This window comes from Rhamphochromis longiceps, linkage group LG23 (assembly GCF_057381845.1).
Source record: "Rhamphochromis longiceps isolate RC_006_pf linkage group LG23, R_longiceps_female_GT1.1, whole genome shotgun sequence".
Classification (NCBI taxonomy): domain Eukaryota; kingdom Metazoa; phylum Chordata; class Actinopteri; order Cichliformes; family Cichlidae; genus Rhamphochromis; species Rhamphochromis longiceps.
The window spans coordinates 46,180-67,659 of NC_140578.1; the positions used below are offsets into that span (position 1 = coordinate 46,180).

At 42.8% G+C, this 21,480-nt stretch overlaps 2 protein-coding genes across 2 annotated transcripts; both read right to left on the minus strand.

The window, feature by feature from the left end:
* Positions 1-3,387: 3,387 nt before the first annotated feature.
* Positions 3,388-9,932, minus strand: LOC146640840 (chloride channel CLIC-like protein 1). Its single transcript, XM_085399422.1, has 11 exons — positions 9,680-9,932; positions 9,416-9,588; positions 9,200-9,307; positions 8,248-8,358; positions 7,886-8,107; positions 7,621-7,761; positions 7,417-7,516; positions 7,020-7,117; positions 6,342-6,488; positions 5,644-6,204; positions 3,388-3,825 (listed from the first exon to the last, which is right to left on the minus strand). Exons 2-11 carry the CDS (start codon positions 9,545-9,547, stop codon positions 3,730-3,732), a joined length of 1,716 nt encoding a protein of 571 aa, XP_085255548.1. The 5' UTR covers positions 9,548-9,588; positions 9,680-9,932; the 3' UTR covers positions 3,388-3,729.
* Positions 9,933-10,072: 140 nt separating this feature from the next.
* ftsj3 (FtsJ RNA 2'-O-methyltransferase 3) lies at positions 10,073-21,400 on the minus strand. The gene is made up of 21 exons (XM_085399421.1): positions 21,218-21,400; positions 20,976-21,081; positions 20,212-20,258; positions 20,023-20,102; positions 19,784-19,883; positions 19,360-19,554; positions 19,118-19,233; positions 18,825-18,929; positions 18,599-18,699; positions 16,968-17,054; positions 16,731-16,880; positions 16,408-16,543; positions 16,085-16,278; positions 14,523-14,643; positions 14,313-14,394; positions 14,027-14,177; positions 13,762-13,859; positions 13,058-13,160; positions 11,250-11,433; positions 11,074-11,168; positions 10,073-10,982 (listed from the first exon to the last, which is right to left on the minus strand). Exons 1-21 carry the CDS (start codon positions 21,282-21,284, stop codon positions 10,724-10,726), a joined length of 2,577 nt encoding a protein of 858 aa, XP_085255547.1. The 5' UTR covers positions 21,285-21,400; the 3' UTR covers positions 10,073-10,723.
* Between the last annotated feature and the right edge of the window lie 80 nt (positions 21,401-21,480).

Genomic DNA, 21,480 nt, shown 5'->3' on the forward strand with positions numbered 1-21,480 from the left:
CATCTAGCAGACCTTCTGAGGGTACTTCACGTAATCTTGGTAACCGGCTACGGGGGATCCAGGTTTCAAGCTTGGCCACGGGGGATCCAGGTTTCAAGCTTGGCCATATACATATATATATATATATATATATATATATATATATATATATATATATATATATATATATATAAGGAAGGACAGGCCCCTGCACGGTATGTACCACCGGCAGATAGAGGAGGTGGCTGATATCCAGAAATCCTACCAGTGGCTGGACAAAGCTGGACTGAAAGACAGCACAGAGGCACTAATCATGGCAGCACAAGAACAAGCTCTGAGTACAAGATCCATAGAGGCTGGGGTCTATCACACCAGGCAAGACCCCAGGTGCAGGCTGTGGAAAGATGCCCCGGAGACAATCCAGCACATAACAGCAGGGTGCAAGTTGCTAGCAGGCAAGGCATACATGGAACGCCATAACCAAGTGGCCGGCATAGTGTACAGGAACATTGTGCGGAGTATAACCTGGAAGTCCCGAGGTCAAAATGGGAGATGCCCCCAAGGGTGGTGGAGAATGACCGAGCTAAGATCCTGTGGGACTTCCGGATACAGACGGACAAAATGGTGGTGGCTAACCAACCGGACATAGTGGTGGTAGACAAACAGAAGAAGACGGCCGTAGTGATCGATGTAGCGGTTCCGAATGACAGCAACATCAGGAAGAAGGAACACGAGAAGCTGGAGAAATACCAAGGGCTCAGAGAAGAGCTCGAGAGGATGTGGAGGGTGAAGGTAACGGTGGTCCCCGTGGTAATCGGAGCACTAGGTGCGGTGACTCCCAAGCTAGGCGAGTGGCTCCAGCAGATCCCGGGAAGAACATCGGAGATCTCTGTCCAGAAGAGCGCAGTCCTGGGAACAGCTAAGATACTGCGCAGGACCCTCAAGCTCCCAGGCCTCTGGTAGAGGACCCGAGCTTGAAGGATAGGATAAACCGCCCGCAGGGGCGTGCTGGGTGTATAAAAACTCAGTCAATTACTATACATTCACTACGGCAGCTCAAGACTTTATTTATAGCCCTCTAATAAACATAAATGGCGTCTTAAACACACATTCAACGATGTTTGCAGCAGTACTTGTAAAACCAACTGTGGTTTAAACAGTTCACTGCTTACTAATTTGCATTTTCACACACCATCTAAAAATAGCAGCAGACAGTCAGTGCATTACTGACTCGACAACTCTTATTTTATATTACAAAGACGTCTTATATTTACAACCACTGTCAGATCTGTCAGCTTTAGCGCCTAAACAATTTCGACAAATTTAAGTTAACGGTCCATCCGATAAAGTCCAACTTTCTAGTGATCAATTAACCAGTATCTGTCCAACAGTTTCTGGCCTCATCTCTAAAAGCCCTAACTCAATTTAAAAGCGTCAACCAACCCAAACTTTGCCTGAAGCTCTATTTTTGGCATTTCACAGCCAAGGCTTACCCCAAAGTTTTAAGTTAAAGTTACACGCCCGAAGTCCAACTTCTGCTGGCCAAAAAAGCGCAGACTACCGTTCCAAACGGTAAGGAGACTCTAACTCCTAGTTATTCTGGAGTGCCCCAAGCTCCACAGTGACCAACTGACTATCCCTCTTCGAGGACAATGCCTAAGTGTCCTTGGCATTGGCAAGCGTTACCTCTGAGCACTACGCTTCCTATCAGTCCAACTGACGTTCTTGAATAATTTATAATACTTTGGAACAACAGTAAAACACCCAAAAAAGTGAAAGACTGAAGCAGGTCCAACCTTATAACCAATAGAGGCTCCAACCCCAAACAATAACCAAATTCCCTAATATACTAAAAGCAGTCCAACTGCTTTCCACGGTCCAACCGTATTAAATCCTTTAGCGGTCCAACCGCATTCAATCATTTAAATCCTCAGTACTCTCATGAGATTTTCATCAAAATCAAACCAGACATTCACCAGTAATTACAGTGAGTAGACTTTAATTTGTAATGTCCAATTTGGCACACTTTGGAAATAATTCAACAGGTAGTGCCTTACCTTTGGATAAGCCGGCTTATGCCCACTCACTTCGAGCACTGGCACTCATGTCTGCCCGTCCGACCACCTCAGACCACCGAATTTCTCCATCTACACCTTCTAATTCTCTCCCTCCTCAACCACCGGACGAAGCCCCCAAATGTTAAGGTTCAAATATTGAGGAAGGAGAGTACAAACAACCAGGTCCAGAAGAGCTTGGTCAGACAATTGATTTTAATGAAATACACGCGTGGGAAGACCAGCTCCGCTTGCAGACAGGGCTGATCTCCAACTTAATCAAAGCATAAACAGATATTTTATACCATCAGGGCTTGAATTTAATGACGCCCCCTCAACGTCAGATTCATTTCATACATAGGTCAGATCAAAACCACAATGACTTTTAACACAGTTTAAAAAGAACATTGTCTTCATTTTCAGGTACTTCCTGTCACTGCCGGATGCTCGCTTATCATCTTGACACATCAGCAGCAGTTCTGCAACAAACTGCTCTTTTGCAACCCCGAGCAAAACATGATTAAACTTTCACCTATAAATGATTCTCTCTGAGTGTGTGTGTGCTAACCACAATTGTACCCTATTTCACCTCGCCGACTAGCTCCTGACCTCTCACCAGACAGAGACAGAAGCCACTCTCATATATGTAATAACCGAATTGAAACTATGTATATGTTGAATAAATGTTTTAATCAGGAACCTCTACTAAAAGCTTAATCAAAGAATATAAAAGTATAGAAGACAATTTGAATAACCTAGTTATTCACATAGCCTCGTCCAAACAGCTCCTCAGAATAACCTGCACTTAGACTCTGCTTTCGGTTTCACTTCTGTAAAAGGCACACTCTGCAAACCTGCAATTACCTGTCAGCCTGCAACTTAAGTCTTTCTGAAAGACACACACACTGTTTAAACATCTGAATGCAATATCAATACTGTAGATTATATTATTAATGCAATGGTAATGATGATGATTATTAACAATAGCAGCAAAATAATTTCCCTGATCTCCACAGCTACAAAAATATCCGTTCGGAAAGACGGAGTGCGCACGACCATACCCAGCTGACGGCACTCCCGCCCCGCCGCATCATCGGGTTAAACCAGCACCGCCGACAGAACGAGTGAGAGCGCAGCTGGCACAAAACACGGATCGCTGGATGGCCAGTTATTCATCAATAATATTTAGCAAAACCAAAATGTGTGGTAGCATTTCTTCAAAAGAATAAACATAAAAATATCGTAAAGCCCAGTGACAAACAACATTAGTAATAGTGTATTTATTTCCACATATTCAGAACTTTTTATTCCTTAAAAGTCCCCAACAGTTCCAAAAATGTGGCCTCAGTCAGGCTCTAGTTAAAAATTCAAAACATCTTTTTTAATTTGCAGCACCGACTTATTATACAGCTCGTCAAATATAGTTCCAATTTTAACAACGATTTGAAAGACACCAAAAAGCACACAGGAACACCAAACTGAGTAAACAACACTGTTCCAGCCTGGTGCTGCATGATTTCCCAAACGTTTTACCAGCGGGAAATCAGAATTCACCAGGAAAACACAATTATCCCGAGCAGTTGTTCCTCATGGATAGCCACATACGGGTGACCGCACAGCAGCAAACAACCACACTGCGTGGTGGTAATCCCGTCATCCTGTTAATTCACTTTAACACCATCTGTAAATCTGTCAGTCAGATGTATTCATTATTTCCACCAGTCTCCTGGACGGGAGCTTTAAAATTTACAGAGCGTCGCAGTGAGGAGTCTTCAAGTGAGGCTTCTGGGCGCTGCAGAGAAACAGAACAGAAATGCATTACAAATTAATTACATATTAAAAAGTACCTTTTAGCAGCAAATAATACACTCATAAACCAAAGTTTAAAATTTAGCCATTAAGAGATTTTCAACTACATAAAGATAATAATAATCACAAAACGTTAAACACATTTGGAGTTCAAAGTTATCATTTTAGTTACCACAGCGGGTAGCTCCATGCTTAATTTGATACAGCTGTTTACCCATCAGCATCAAATGTGTCTCCTCCTTGGATCAAACCAGGGAACTTGCAAATGTGTAAACTATACAACTATGAAGCCACTAATTATTTGCTGCAAAACGTCCTCAAATGAAAATAACAAAACAATGTAATGAAGATACAGTCGCTGACATGCACTTTATTGCTGCGTATACTGAGAGAGCTCCATCAAGCTCACCAGGATTGAAATCCACTGTTGTTGAACAAACGTCAGTGGTGTGGTAGCAACAGAAATCTAACATATACAAGGCAGAAAAAAAGCAGTAATGATAACGCATTACTGGCTCTACATTAACAAAACTAAGACAAACTCAGCAGGTATAAAAAAAAAAAGAAAAGAACAAAAGACAAAAATGCAGGAAAAATGAAATGTTAATGTCATTAAATACTTTGTTACCAATTTATTTTGCATGTGAATATTCACCTTCCCGTCCATGAGTGCATTAAAAAAATAAGAACAACATTAGTCTCTGTTAAAAACCACTGCTGTGTGTCTAATTTGGTTGGATGAATATTAGGGCTGCCACGATTAGTCGACTAGTCACGATTACGTCGACTATCAAAATCGTTGACGACTAATTTAATAGTCGACGCGTTGTTTGAAGCTTTGTAAGATCCCAAAAGACGCAGGAATAAGTAGTAGGATTTAAGAGTGTAATAACGGACTGAAACAGAAGATGGCAGCACTGCAAGTACAAGGATGCCAGCTGCCGTTAAACCCCGAAGAAGAAGAAACTGTGTCCCAGAATTCATAGCGCAGCCCAGCTCAGTTTCCAACAATGGCAGCAGCTACTTAGTTTTAATATTACTCTTATTATTCTTTCTGGGTCACAAAATAAACGTCTACCATATTTTCAGGCGAGAATGTAGCTGTGTAAACCTCAAATATCTGCTCAGTTTATCAAGACACCACATATTTTCAAAAGCGCTCCGACGTTTTCGGAGACATCTGTTACCCACTAGCTCGATAGCTAGCCGGGGGCAAGGCTAACTAGAGCCGTGAGAACACCAGACTCCCGGCAAATCGTTTTCAAACCCACCGCCGTCTTTTGCTACTCAGGTTAAACATGATATATGAGTCACTTTGATAACTTAAAAATGTTATTGTTTGGCTTTTTTCAGTATTTTATTTGTTCCTGAGTAAATCGGTTTGGCTGAGATTAAAGTTATAGTTTTTACACAGCTGAGTAAAGTCAAGCAGACAGCTGATTATCAGAAGTGTGAGATGCTCGAGAATATACTGCGGTGAGTTTATTAAACTCCACCGAAACAATCTACAAATTTCATTAAAATTTAATAAACTATCATCTTCTCTTTCTTTTTAGTTAGCACATACCTGAAACACTTAAAGCTGTAAGCTAATGATATATATGAGCAGATGCATGCTGGTGCAATAAGCTGCAGGTTTTACGTCCAATGGATGATGATCTGATTAGTTGACTAATCGCAAAAATAATCGGTGACTAGTCGACTATCAAAATAATCGTTTGTGGCAGCCCTAATGAATATAAACAAAAATCTAAAAAAAAAAAAAAAAAAAAAAGGGGGGGGGGGGGGGGGGGGGGCTCACCTCATCGACAGGCTGCACGTCTGGGAGCTCAGGTCTGAGCAGTGCAACATCTCTGTCTGGTTGATCTTGAGAAAGGTTCTCATTCCCTTTTGAAGTTTTATTCTTCGACTCAGACGAATCTGACCGAGCAGCTTTTGGCTCCGATTTGGCTTTGTTTTCACCAACGCTGTTATCCTTTGCTGCTGGTGGCCGTTCTTCTGCTCCCCGCTGGTTTTCTGAATCTGGCTCAACAGACGGATTCTGGTCTGCCTCAGGAACTTCCTTGGCCCGCTCAGCGTCCGGCTCATCCTCAGCAGTTCCTAGAGTCTCGACCCACTGCCTGTTGGGTCTCCTCTGATGCAAGTCATTCCTGTTTAATCTGGCTTCATCAGCTCTGTACCTTAGGGCATGTTGCTGTTGAGGTGCATCCCCTCCTGCAAAATGATTGCGGTCCTCAATCCTGAGGCGAGGTTGAGCTTGCGGTTGTTCCAGCTCTGGTGGTGGTGGATCCCTTCGAGGGCGGCGTAAAGGTGCCATGATGCCATGCTGGAAGGCTGCTTGCACACTTCCATACATGAACACCTGTAGAAGAGTCAAACATATATTTATTTATACAAAGCAAAGACATACAATGTATTGCTTTATTAATGCAAATAATGCTGTGTATACAACGCAAGCTCCATAATGTGAATTAATGTGAAAAAGGGGACAATTTGTACCACAACGGCGATCACGATAGTGAGCAGGACTGGGATCTGCAGGGTAACTGGTAGATCTTTGAGGAGCGCTCGAAGAAATTCACTGATTCCCTGTCCGAAGTGCTTCAGTGGCTCTGTGATGAAGGTCGTAATGGTAACAGAGATTGCCTAAAAAGGGAAGGATGTCTAGGTCATAACAAAGTCCAAGCGCATACCAAGGAACACAGTTTGGCATGGTAAAAATATATAGCAGTTAGAACAAGGTAGACTGGTTGCTGGGTAAAATCGGTGTAAAGAAGGTGCTGTACCAAAATCCTCCTGGTGACAACTTTGGTTTTTGCCACAGTGGCTGTTTTTTTTTCACGTTTTGTCTGCAACAACTTGCCAACTAATAGCCGAGCAGTTGCACAACTTGAAAAAGTGTGACACAAACTGGACATGGAAGCAAAAGTTGTGCTTCAGTGCTGCAGCCAAGATGTTTCGAAATGCAATTTCAAAATTTGTACTTTTTACTTCACAACTGGAGGTTGTCGTATGGTTGTGGGCAGTGTGTGACTGGCAACTTGCTCGCTCACTTCTACGCTGTCAACATATTTGTCACATGTCCAAAATGGCAGCCAAATTAAAACCATGTGTTTAGTGGTGATGTGTCCGCAAAACCTCAATAACCCTTAACAGACATTCCAAAGAGTGGCCTACCTTGGTTGGAGGTACCAACAGGATGGGATTAACCATGAGAACTTCATAGTATCTCTTACAAGGGTCATCTTGAAGAGTCCAGGTGCTTCTAAACCACTCTGCAGGATACCAAATACAGGTCCAAGCTTAGGCAGACGTTATGAGCCAAATACGCTTAATATATGCAAAACAGCAATGCTGGAGTCTAAAACTGTTAAAGCAGCTGAGACTTCAGAGTTTGCACAATGACTCCACAAGGACTTAAATTCCTCTCCATCTCATGGCTGTGCAGTGAAACATATTTCAAAATGATATTTAATACGCTCTAAAAAGGAATGTTTTTCTCAGCCAGTTAATATTTTAGATGCACGAGGTTTTCACAGAATGCCGTGACTGTTCGTGCTTGGTGATCGCATACCTTTCAAACTGTCACTCCAGTCAATTTTCTTCACCCCAGTGCATTTTGCATTAAAGCCTTCCATCTTCACTATATTATTTTGATGCTCAGCAAAGGCAATCTGAACAAAATATACATATTTATTAAAAACATTGTATTTTACAATCAAAGCACTGGAATACAGCTAAACTGAAACCACTGAAAGCTGCAGGAGCTCCTATTTACCTTGTACAGGTAGAACCAGTTCCAGATAATACTAACGAAGAAGCAGACGGCAAACAGTCGTCGGAACTGCACAAACCAGGAGATCGTTGTCCACAGTTCGGTGCTGATAATGGCTACTATAATCAGGACAAATGACCCGATCTGGAGGAGAGAGCAGAGTACAGTTTGAGTGGTTACAGAAAATAGAAACCATTAAAGCACAGTAGAAGCATTAAGAAGAGTCAGAATAGAAGGAAGCCAGAGGTAAAAGCTACTAAAAACTTACTTTTAATACTGTGTCCAGCTCCACCCCAAAGGTGTCTTCAAATCGCCACTTCCAGGCCTCATAATCATGCGGTTTAAGGTCCACGAGTATCTGACTGATGGCGTTGTCCAGAGCGCCTGTTCTCCACCTGTCTTCACCCTCCAGAAGTGTCTGGATCTCTGTCATGGCTTGTTTGGACAGTTTGACTTTGGCATCAAAAAAGACATCTGTGGAGTCACTGGGCTGGGGAGAAATTAGAGCAAGTGTCTTAAAATTGCAATATTTATGACACTTGGCCAATTATTGAACCAGAGAAAAATTATGGCACAATATGTTCAACTAAAATCTCATAATTCACCATAAAACATGAGATGACCACCTACCACACCCACTCTTTGTATTTCCTTCAACAGTCTGCTCAGAAATCGCTTGAACACTGGACTGCATGTTGGCTGTTGTGAGATGAGCTTGATCGTCTTCTTTTGATCTTCATTCTGAATGAAGGAAGGTGGTGTAACGATATGAAGGATATCTTCTTGGCACACTTCGCCATAATTTAAACATCTCAGCCTACCCGAGTCTTGTTGCTGACCCACTGATGGCTGTTCTAGAAGTAGTAACAAAACTCAAATCATGTATAATTGGTTTCTTGTACATTCAGTGATGATCTCAAGCCAATAGAGCACCTTTGGGATGTGGTGGAACTGAAATGTTTGCAGAACCTTGTTGAACATAAGACCGCTCTGAATGCAAAAGAGGCTCCAACACAGGACTAACAAGGTGTACCTAAGAAAACATGCACAGCGAGTGCACATGTATACATAAAATGTGATTGAATGTGATAGGCTAACTTTGTGATGACACCATAGTAACAGCCTGACTTTTACTATGGTAATTTCCTGATACTCTTGATGGTCGAGTATCTGTAAGTCTGACTCTAGTTAATAGAAAGTGAGAGGCTTAGAGTGCGGCTAGTCCTATCCCTGATCCTCAGATCATACTTTACTTTCTTTTTAGAGGCTACATTTCAAAAGTCCCTTAGAAAAAAACTTTCCAGACTCCTTAAACCTTCCACACAATTCTGTTTAAAAAGGTACATGAAATTGTTTTCTAAGCTTGAACGCAGAGCTTGACTCAGGAGTGTAAAACGTGTCAACAATTGTGCTAACAATGAGAAGAAAGTAATAAGCCTGGAGCCTAAATACTGTTAGACAAATTGGAAATTGTTTTTCAGTTCTACACCTTCAATTAACTCATTCAATTTGAATGGGGGAAAACTTATATTTTGAAAATATGAATATGCATTGTGCCTGATTTATTATTCAAAACACCAACCTGTTTCTGTAAATCCTCCACTTGCTCTTTGCAGGACGTCAGCTCGGTCTGGCTAGAGTCCTGATTGTACTCTCTTCTTTTAGTGCCCACGTTGTCATAGCTTGCTGGCTGCGATGCAAATACACACTCTTAATGAAAGAGCTGGACAACACAACGTCTTCACAGTGATCAGAATCGTGTCAAATGTAGCTGGGTCAGAGTAAACAATCTCCCAACCTCAGTAGGCTTCCTCATCGTTTTGGTGCTAGCATCGTAGTTGAGCATATCGTAAGGGTCGAGCCACTCGTTGTCCTCCTGCTGGCCCACGGCAGTGAGCGACAGGCTCCACAACAAAGCAATAAAGAACATCCTGGCCGGGAGAAGACAGGCTCCTAACCAGAGTTAGATCCCTGACAGTGAAAGCAAGCACAGGTGTGCACAACTTTAGCTAGCAACGTTAGCTAAGTTTAAAGCTAATTTTTAAAGCAACTTTAGACTCACTGAATAAAACGTGACGTTTAAGGTAATATGACAGGTTGAGGCGTGGGTCACATATTAAAACTAAACCGTCTATACTGAACAAAACAACATAACAGACCTTTCCGCAAAAGGAACCGCTTTACCGTACAACCGCGTGACGCAATTTAAGTTTGAAGGCTCATGGGTAATGTAGTTTTGGGAAGAAAAAAAACTGTCCATTTTGGTAAAGCCGTAGTATTGATATTAAAAATCAGCTCAACCACACATGCAACTTCATAAGTAAACATACAGGAGCATTTTTTTACAATTACACAAACTGAAATACAGATAAAGTATCAGATACTAGAAATCCTAATAAGTGCTTGAGCAGATTTGCTTTCTTACACTTGCATTGATGCACACAATTTGGTAATAGAAATTTTAAAAATGTAGTTTATTTATTTAGGTCACAGCAGCGTTAGTGTTTCTCCAGCATGACCGAGGACACTGAGCAGATGTTTCTGTGCAGGTCAGACTTCAGGAAGTACTCGCGCCTTTTTGAAATAGAAAAGACGTCATTCATCAGGTTGAGTTCGCTTCCTGCTTGGCCTGTGCAGTCTAAGACAGATGTTTTTGCACTTTTATAGCTGTGGCTGCATTAGACAAAGGATGAAATGTTTTTTTTGTAAAATGCTTGAACAACCAATCTGAACAAAAACTTTATTGCAAAGATTGGTATTTACACGAGACAAACATTTATCAATAAACTTTTACTGCATTTTACAGTTAAGCTGTTCAGTGAATCCTCTTCCTTCCAGGGGGTTCAAGGCAAATCAGCTACATCTTCACAGAGACGTATACATAAAACCTGGATGTCATATCTCCCAGACATGTCTGAGGTCTCCAGGGCTTTAAGAAATCCAGCAAAGGTTCCAAAACAGAGACTCATGTTTATTTTGTCTGTGATACAGGAGCCAAAACTGAACCATCGTAGTTCACCAAGCTCCACAAATGCTCAGTTATAACACGAGTCCAGGGAGTTGAATAATAATAATAATAACGACAAGCAGAAACTCAAATGCATTTTCATTTTCGCCCTTTACCACTCTTCACCCCTCCTTTGCCACCCTTAGCCTGTCGTCCCTTTCCGCGCTTTCCTTTGCCTCCTTTAGCACGTTGTTCTTTTCTCTGCATTCCCCGCAAATCTTTCTTCATGCGCCCGTCCACCACCTTGAAGACTCCTTTGACACCAGGAGGCCGTCTCACCTTCTTCCCAGCGCCCTTTTTGCTCACAACGTATGTTACTTCTCTCTTTTCTTTCCCCAAGCCGGCTTTCTTGTATATACTGAAAGAAACACAAACAGTATTGAAATTTTCTCCTGGGTAAAACAGCCAGTTAGTTTTGTCTTCACAGCCCCACAGATGTGACAACATACCTCTTCAGCTGAGCCATCTTCTCCCTCTCAGAGATGTCCACTGTGTTGACAACCGCTTCTGCTTTCTTCTTGGCCTGCTCCATTTTTTTCAACGTCTTGAAAAGAAACAGCGGAATTAATACATTCAGAAATACACCGATTACTTCGAAAAGCTCCTCGGGCTACAAGTGTTTTACCCTTCTCTTCTTCCTGGCCTTGGCCTCAGCAACTCGTTTGATTGGCCGAGCATTGATCTCCTTCCATTTTTGTTTGTATTCCTCCACCATCTCCTTGGTGACCGGCACCGGCCTCTTCCGGTGTTTCCGTTCATCATCGAGGAACCACTCCGGTACTTCCCACGGCTCGTCAGAGGTGGCGAACCTGAAACGGCATACACAAGGTGTTATTCGCGATCTTCACTTATTCCAGCAGGTTTAAGCCTTATTTGTCGAAAACAAATGTTAACCCGAGTATACGCATCGTTAGATGCAATCAGCAATCTGAAAGGCAGATTCTTTTCCATTAGTACCTATTGGGATTGACTCAGCAAAGTTTTAGGTCATAGTACCTGGTACCACTGCTCGACTGGGGTTCCAAGCAATCCGAGCAGGTACTAAAATGTGACGCCGTCAGAGTGCGTGCCACCGATTAGCTGGTCAGTGGCGTCACTCGATGAGTCGCAAGAGCGTCTCCTTCCAAAAAATCAAAACTGCCCTTTTTGAAACCCGAAATGGCTACAACCCCCCCCCCAAAAAAAAAAAAAAACAACGCCATGGTCCCAGAGTCTGCCGAAAAGCCACAGATGGAGCACCAGGTATTAGGGCTGTGCCATTTGACCAAAATCTCCATATAACAATTTCTCATCCCGACAACAATATAAATCACAAAACGGTGCATTTTCTGTAAATTCTGTGAAACTCGGGCAACTCGACCTGCGTGAAGTGTGGGCATCGTGCACCTGGAGTCGAGTGTTTTAACCGATACATAAAACTACATTTTTTTAGACATAAGTTGTAACGGCCGCCATTTTCTTCTTGAGTATTTATTACATGGCGTGCTGCAGGGAAAAGCCATGTTCTAACGTTTGAGCCTAAGGTTTATTTTGACCACCTGACGGCTCTTTTCTTCTCATCCATAAACCCTCTCCACACTCCTTCACGTGATTCTTGCGTAGGTGGTAGAAGAGAAAAACAAGATACTGCCGTATACGGGTTTTTTGTGACACCACGAAACAAACGATAGCGCGTAACATGAAGCGACAGATATTTTCCTGTCAACATCCGACATATTTCATCATATAGAACAGCCCTCCCAGGTGCATCAACACTTTGACATCCACCTTTGTTATAGCGTTCATGTTGTATACTAATAAGGTCACAGAACGCGCAGCAGCATTAATAATAATAATAATAATACATTTTATTTGAAAGCGCCTTTCAAAACACTCAAGGTCACTGTACATAGTAGAATAAAAGCAACAAAAGCAAGAAGTTTACAGAATCATAAAAGCACAAGACATAAACAAATAAAATAGCAGAGTGGAGAGGTTATGTGGGATAAGCTACTTTGTGCAAGTGGGTTTTGAGTTTGGACTTAAAGAGAGAGAAGGAAGAGATGTTTCTTAAATCAGGAGGTCGGGAATTCCAGAGTCGTGGAGCAGAGCAGCTGAAAGCCCTGCTCCCCATGGTGGCAAGACGGGGGGGAAGGGACGGAGAGTGAAAGGGAAGAAGAAGATCTGAGACAACGAGATGGGGCGATGATCTTGATCAGGTCAGAGAGATATGGAGGAGAGAGATGATGAATAGCCTTAAATGTGTACAAGAGTATTTTGAAATTGATGCGATATTTGACTGGGAGCCAATGAAGCTGCTGCAGGACAGGAGTGATGTGGTGGACAGAAGGGGTCCTGGAGATGATACGGGCAGCAGAGTTCATCGCTATGATGACAACCACGGACATTTGCTAGTTCTGGATTGTAATGGAAAAAGATCCAAAGCACACACACCTGTGGAAGGAGCTGTCCACCAGGTCCCTTGCCCTCTTCTTAGATGTAGCGATCTGAGTGCCGAGTGCCAGGCCTTCTGGACTCAGGATTCTAGCTTTCTTACCTAAAGAAACAGTCAGTCATCCAGAGTTACACACACACAGGCTAAAAACAGAATATAAGCTCTAAAGCATGAGATAGGACATATAGACATATCAAATATTGCTGAGATGCAATGGTGCATGTTATTTAACTTAAGAGCACTTTTATTGGAAACCATGCGGGTTATTCAAATGAGTTTTCAACCCAGCTGTGGCAGCAGCAGTGCAATACTTCAGGTTACAAAAGAGTTGAGAGGTGCAACACCAAAATGGATGGGTGCCAGCACGCAGCACCGTGCAACAGGGGGCGCTCACCAAGCATGAAAACTGACTGACTCTTCCTGAAGATGGCAGACTAAAGGTTCACCACTGAGTGCAAAGATGCACTGAGGAAGAGTTTCAGCACTTGAAAACTGACAAGCAAACAATTTAGAAGATCGGAGAATTATGTGCTGCCTGGCAAAAGCATAGTTTCTTTGTAGGGCTTCAAACGTAGGGTATAAGATGAGCTCTGTCAATTGTTCTGGAGCCCAAATGTGCATAAATAAAGAAATGTCTATATGCGACATTTAGATGATGACGAGAAGTGTTTGGGGATGCTGACGACCTCACTGTCATACTCACTGGTACTTTCGACAGGAACAACCTGGAAGTCGTCGTCATCATCGACCTCTCCTGATACTCCACCAGCCCCCCGGGCCTGCTTCATTCTGGTAATCTCCCTAAAAGGAAACCGGTGAACATGTTACCTGTATATTAGCATTAATGTTAAGAACAGTTTTAAGAAATTGGAAATATTGCAGATTTCTTTTCAGTTACGCAATCAAACTAAGCTTATTAATTATGTAACACACTGGACTAAAGAGAGCCACACTTAATGTGCTTTTACGTTTCATCATTGCTGCTGTCATCCGAGTCACTGTCACTCTCCTCTGCAGCTTCCAGTGATGGTCCTGCCTTTTCCTCCTCTGGCAGAGCAGCTTCTTGCTGCTCCTCCTCCTCCTTTATGTCTTCCTCAGCTTTCCTCTTTTTGCCTTTTCCTAGAAGTAAGAATACATACAAGGATAGCTACTAGCCCCTCACATACACAATTTCATTTAAAGCTGTGAAAAATAACATGTATGTGAACGTGTGAGTGTGAAGACATGAACACAAGGAGGAGAAACACTTCACACCTGACTGTTTAGTCCGGAGCCACTCGGTCTGTTTGAGCTCGCTCTCTGCGTCTCCTTCGAGGCCAATCTCAGAGAAGATGCCCTACGGGTACACAAAGCACGGTGAAAGATCAGAAATCAAGTAGGAAGCAGGTGCCACATCACACAGCGAACAGGTGCAGCAGAAGAATACCTGAGCTTTAGATGTTGTGTTACGAGTCAAACACATACCTTGCTGAACCACAGGTCGGCCTGACGCTCCATCTTCTCATCTTTTCCCTCTAGCTCCACCACCAAGCCACCATCCTGCTCTTCATCCTCCTCCTCCTCCTCTTGGTTGGTAAACTTTACTCTGAAAACCACAGAAATGAATCGTGAACTTTGAGGTCTTCTAGAAAGGTTGGGCTTTCTTTCTGGTAAAATAAATAAATAAACAGACTTGAGCTTCCAGGGAAAAACAGTAAGCATCAAACTTGTGGAATGACAATAACAATTCTAGTAAATCAGTCTAGTTTGAGACCAACTCTGCTAAAAATAAATTTGTACTCACTGAACATGTATACTAGGGGTGGGTTTTAATAATCGATTCATCGATTAAAAGTGATTCTGGCTTGGATAACGTGATATCGATTCATTAAAATCCTGAATCGATTTTTTATATAAATGTATTTTGCCCAAAATTCCAGAATCTCAGGTGAAACGTCACAAATTTTGACAACCACCAAACATTTAAAACAGTAAATGAGAGCAGGAACACGGCTTCTGCACAAAGACGTAAACACAAAGCGTGGAGCCGCCAAAACATCAGAATCAGTGAGATGTCGCCTTTCTCACCGACGACACGGTCGGGGCTGAAAGCCGACAGCTCGCTGATTCTGATGTTTCGGCGGATCTGCGCTTTGTGTTTACGTCCTTTTTGCGCTGATTCTAAAGCTGTTAGTTTTATCTCTCTCCAAACAATATTGACTGAACCAGCAGCAAAAGAAGATCCAAACTAAGCTTCACATAAAGATCGTCATGAATTCACTGACTTTTGCTGTTTTGCTTCCACCAGGATAAAATCACACTTCATGCACAGCTCTCTCTCTCTCTCTTTTTCTCAGTGTACTTCAAGAACAGTTTCCCGTCTATCCCCGAAATCTGTTTTCTGCATTATTCGCTTGCTTGTTACGCACAAGTCTACCGTTGTTCGCAGGCTGTCGGCCGATGTTTTTTTCCTTTTACTTACTTCCGAAAAGAAAACCTAATTTCTGCCGTTCAACAGGCTTCTGAACAAATTTAAACTTTTTAAAATTATACAAAATGCAAAACGCCGTGTCTGTAATAAAACCGCTGTAACTTCAGAGGTAATGTTCATGTGTTGATTAATGGTTTTCTTTCGTTTCTGATGTACTGCAGAATATTTTTATAAAATCCAGGCCAGGAAAATCACCTTCATGTTTTTCTGTTTTATCTTCAGCTACTTTGACACAAAGGCCTCTGCTGTGATGCTCACACCTTTGATAAAGTCTGGAAAGCGTCAGCTTCCTTTAGATACAAAAATATGTAAATGTACTGATCTGAATTATAATATTTCTGACTGTCAAAATTTCCCAGATTTAAATCGAATTGAATCGAATCGATTCAGGACCTTGTGAATCGGAATAGAATCGATTCTAGAAATCAGTGACGATACCCAGCCCTAATGTATACATGCTATTCAGTGCTTAACACCTTTCTAAAGAGAACTCCTACAGAGCCAGGCACCACATCACCAGTACCTCAGAGTGCTTTTGCTCTGAATGGCCTCTTACTTCTTTTTTGGCGCTTTCTTTTCCAGCTCCTTTTGTCGCCGTTCCACCTCTTCCAGATCCTCGTCATCCAAATCAGATGCCAGTGACATTTTATCTGCATCATCGCCATCTTCATCGGAGAGGTGAAAATCATCGTCTTCATCTACCAGAGTGTCCGCTGCCTTCATGTCCCCCTTTGATATGTCAACAAGCACCTGAGGGACCGAGAAATTAACATGAAGCCGCTTCTCAGTGATAAAGCTCGTGGGACTTGAACTCTGTGGGAATCAGCGGTATTCTGATCTTGAGTTTGGTGCTTTAGGGAAGCAGCGTGTGACGTTTACCTTTTTCTTCTTGATGGAGACGAGAGAGAACAAGGACGAGTCCTCAGTGGAGGCGATGGACACACCCGGTAGATCCATCTTCAACTCCACTCTCTCTCTCTGCTTCCGCTGCTCCTTCAGCAGTTTCCTCTTCTTCCTGCCAAATCAGCAAGAGACAGTTTCTTGGTTTGCCCCTACAACTGCATCCGTGGCAAAAGCTAAGAGAGGTGAAACTAAAAGTAAAGTGTTGCTTCTCTTTAAGGCAAGATGCACCTATCAAGACAAAGTAGGAAAGATGAGGAATTAATGTCACCGAAAACACAAAAAACTAAAGCGGTTCATACCGTTTGAGCTCAGCCACCTCCTCAGCTTTCAGCTCTGCCAGCTTTTTCACCATTTCTTCCTCCTCGTTGTCCTCACCCTCCTCCTCTTCATCCTCCTTCTTCTTTCCTGCTTCTTCCTCTGAATTGCTCCCTTCTTCATCTGAGCTTAAGCTAAAAACAATGTAGAGATGATTTATGTGTGACACACTTTAACAAAGATTTAATATTTAAATTGCTTTTTCTTTTCTTTTTTTAAACCTGATCTCCTGGTCGAGCTGCTTAGCCTCGTCTTTCAGTTTCTTAGCTAGGTATCTCCTCAGCTTGGACCTCCAGTTCAGCAGCAGGCTGCAAACGTGAGAAAAGACATGCAAACACGGCCCGTGTTAACAACGCTTCATGCTATCTGGGACTCAGCTCATCTATGTGTCAGTGGATCTCCAACTTCCTAACTGGCAGACCACAGGCAGTAAGGATGGGCGGACATGTCTCAGCCTCCACCACTCTCAGCACTGGAGCCCCCCAGGGGTGTGTTCTGAGCCCCCTGCTGTACTCTTTGTACACATATGACTGCGTGGCCACTACCAGCTCCACCACCATCATCAAGTTTGCTGACGACACCGTCGTGGTGGGCCTGATCTCTGATAACAACGAGACGGCCTACCTGAAGGAGATTAGGAATCTGGAGAACTGGTGCCAGAGGAACAACCTCCTTCTAAACGTCAGTAAGACAAAGGAGCTGATAGTGGACTTCAGCACTAAGCAGGAGAGGAACTACCAGACCCCCGTCATCAACGAGTGCCCAGTGGAGAGAGTGGACAGCTTCAAATACCTCGGAGTTCACATCACGCAGGACCTGTCATGGTCCTGTCACATCAACACTGTGGTGAAAAAGGCCCGTCAGCGTCTCTACCACCTCAGACGCTTGAGAGACTTCCAACTGCCCTCCAAGGTGCTCAGGAACTTTTACTCGTGCACCATAGAGAGCATCCTGGCGGAAAACATCTTAACCTGGTTCGGGAACAGCACCAAGCAGGACAGACGAGCTCTACAGAGGGTTGTGCGGTCAGCTGAGCGCACAATCCGCTCCGAGCTCCCTGACCTGCACTCAATCTACAGCAGGCGGTGCTGGACCAAGGCCAGGAAGATCGTGAAGGACCTCAGCCATCCCAACAACAGACTGTTCTCTCTGTTGAGGTCAGGAAAGCGATTCCGCTCCCTGAAGACCAACACAGAGAGACTGAGGAGGAGCTTCTTCCCGCAGGCGATACGGTCTCTCAATCACACCACCACACAGTACTGACCCACACATACAGTTCTTACACACACTGGACTTTCTGGACATTGTTTTTGCACAACACTGGTCACTATATTCTTCATTTCCGGTTAATACTTGTACAGCTGCTGTTATTGTGTATATATTTATTTATATTTAGATTTCTTCATACATTCTTATATAGTTCTATATTGTGTATTGTGTATTTTGTTGTACAGTTATTTTATTTTCAACTTTAATTTATATATTTTATCTTATTCTTCCCAGTTAAATTTACCCTTCATTCTAATTTGTGTTGTACAGTTATTTCATTTTTAACCTTAATTTATATTTTATTCCTTCCTAGTTAAATTTACCCTTTTTAATTTTTCATATTTATTTCCTATCTTATTCATAGCCTTTTCCTTTTTTGTTTTCTTTAGGTCACGAGCAGTTGTCCAAGCATTTCACTACATATCGTACTGTGTATGACTGTGTACGTGACAAATAAAATTTGAATTTGAAATTTGCTACAACACGTTCGCACACCATCTGATGTATGTGATGTGCAAGCACAGTAAAGTAGCAGCAGCTTACTAAAGCACAAACGTGGCGAGTGAGAGATGGAAAAGCTCACCGGAGTTCTTTGCGGCCCAGGACTTTGATGTCACGACAACACTCCTTTATTTCATTGCTGGTTGCTGAGTGAAACTCCAGATCAGGATTGTTGAAGGTGATCTGAATGAGACAGAGCAAGAAAAGCACGAGTTTTCTTCTTAGTTCTTATTCTTAACAGGACTGTCTCAAAGCCCCCCCCCCCCCCCCCCAACACACACACACACACACAAACAAAAAAAGCTCACCTCACTGGCTTTTCCCAGAAAGTCGACTGGGTTCTCGGCTTTCAGAAAATCGGTCACCATGAAACTGTGGTAGAGCGTCAGATCTCCATCTGTATATCCCTCCGCCTGCAACAGAAGAAGAGCTGCTTCATCACTGATGGTTCATTTCTGGGCTCAAATGTGCCTTAAAGTAAGTCTTAAACCTTGTGACTGATAAATAAAACAAAGTGTTTAAAAGCCAAAAATTTCATAACAGGCAATCACAGCCAGATCTGACATGCTTATCGTGACCAAACACTTGTCAGTATACATGCCTTTGGCTTCTTTACAGGGATCAGCTCCTTCACAGTTTTGGCCTGCACCTCCACCTCTTTGAATGCATACTTGGGGTCAAAGAACTTGCTGTCGATTTTGTCCGGGGCAACAAAACCTGATGATGACGACAATGGGGGAGGTTTAGGTGAGGTTTAGTCAAGAACAAGGTCAAAATTAAGATCATTATTTATTGTCTTCAAAAAGCGAATGAAATAATAAAGGTTGTGCTAATGACACCGACCCTGACAGATGACAAAGATCTCAGCAGACTCATTCCTGGATGCCTGCGGTTTGGTGGCCTGCACCTTCTTGAAGAACTGCTGGAAGATCCAAAGCAGAGGCTGGTAGTCTTTGGAGCGAAACACCTTGGTGACAAAGGTGCCTCCTTTGGTAAGAAACTCACAGGCCAACTTCAGAGCCATGAGAGTCAGGTGAGCTGTGGGTGAAAAAGGGAGGATTTCAAAATTAGATTTAAATACCAAATACTGTGGAAAATGGACATGAACTAGTTTAGGCACAACAGAGACACAAAATCAAAGAGTGGAAAGGATGTATCAAAAAAGAACCCCTTACAATCCTCTTCAACCAAATTAAATCATTTTGGACATATTGTGCGAATGCTGTTTTACTGCAGTCTGATCTCTAGACGTTTTGTCTCGACTCACCTTGGGAAAAGGCATCGTGCTGCCAGTTAGCTCCCACATTTGGGGCTCCATCGTTTAACACAACATCCACTTTCCAAGTCTGAAGCTCCTTTCTGAGAGACTGTACAACGGAAAGAGTGTCTCATCAGTTAAAACCATGTCACAAACATAGCGTTGGCTGTCCACATCTGTACTGTTGAAATATCATCTCTGATTTTATGTTTTTTCAGTGATGTTGTGAACAGCAGCAGCTTTCTCACCTGTCTGCATTTCTCAGTGGTGATGTCTTCTTGAAGTGTCACCACGTTGGGGATGGGTTTAATGGGGACCAAGTCAACACCTGAGAAGAAGAAACCACTCATATGGGGAAGTATTGTCACACGCGTTACAGCTGCTTTAGAAGCATAACAGAAACAGAGCCATTTATCATTGGAGAAATTTGCACTCACCGATTATCAGACTTGAAACAGGCATAAACTTAGACGCTACCTGCAACCTGGAAAAGGAGATTTTGAATTCAACTTTGATTATTTTGCATAGTACAAATCACTCATTTATCCGTTTTCGCTTCCGTCATGACGTATTGTACCGTAATGTCATTTCTGTAAGGCTCGTGCATTTTATCTTGTAATCACAGCAAAAGAAAGTCTGTGATTATAGTGAACCAGAGTCGTGCTCACCAGAGAGGAGGTCGAGGTTGGTCACACACGGTCCTAAGTTAATGCAACTTTACACAAACTGCAACTGTACAATCACCAGTCAGCTCCTCTTCCCTGACTTTCACCCCCTACTTTCTCCCCTCTCCCCCATACTGTCATTATATTAATGCTGCTATCCTGTATATATCGTACTTACTATTGTTTGAGTACTTGCGATTATTTTATTGTACTTTTTATATTTTACATTTATATTTATTATTTATCTTGCACCAAGGGAGTGGCACTCCAATTTCGTTGTACTCTGTACAATGACAATAAAGGCTATTCTATTCTATTCTAACACTTCTGTCAACGTGGTCGCTGTTTTCTCTTCTCTCTGTCCCTGACTCAGCTGCCACTTGTTATAACAAAGACCTTTGGTGATCGTTCAAATGTGACAGAAGCGAATGACCAAAGACTGCAAAGTGGTCAACTGGCCAGCTTCCCCCCCGAGGGGTTACTTCTTTTCCTTTTGTTACCACACACGACGGCATGTCTGGTGACGGGATGCTTACCACCCTCCAGGTGCAGCGCACAGATCCACCAGAGCTCGGGCTTTCTGCAGAAACTGGAACTTACGGTTAAGCTGGATCAGTTTGAAGGAGGAACGAGAGCGATAACCTAAAAATTACACAAAAGAGGAGATTTAAAAGATTGCCAGCAGTCTGCAACCCACACTTTATATCGATCGGAGCTTTAGCCTGCTAATGCTAATATCACGACAGTCTCGAGCTCGTGTTGTTTTCCGGTACTCTACCTGTTTCTTTGGCCAGGTGGTAGAATTTATCTTTCCGGGTCTTTCCGACCTTAAGTTTCTTCCCCATATTTGCTGCTTTACTTTTACGCCGGACCTTAACACACAGATATGTCACACACTCAAAACACCCCTCTGCCTATGAAAACAGCACGTGTACACGTGCCGGCGCAGGACTACGACGTCACACTTCTTCTTCTTCTTCGGATTTGTTTGTTAGTTTCGCGCATGTTTCGCCACCTGCTGTTAACAACACATTACTACGA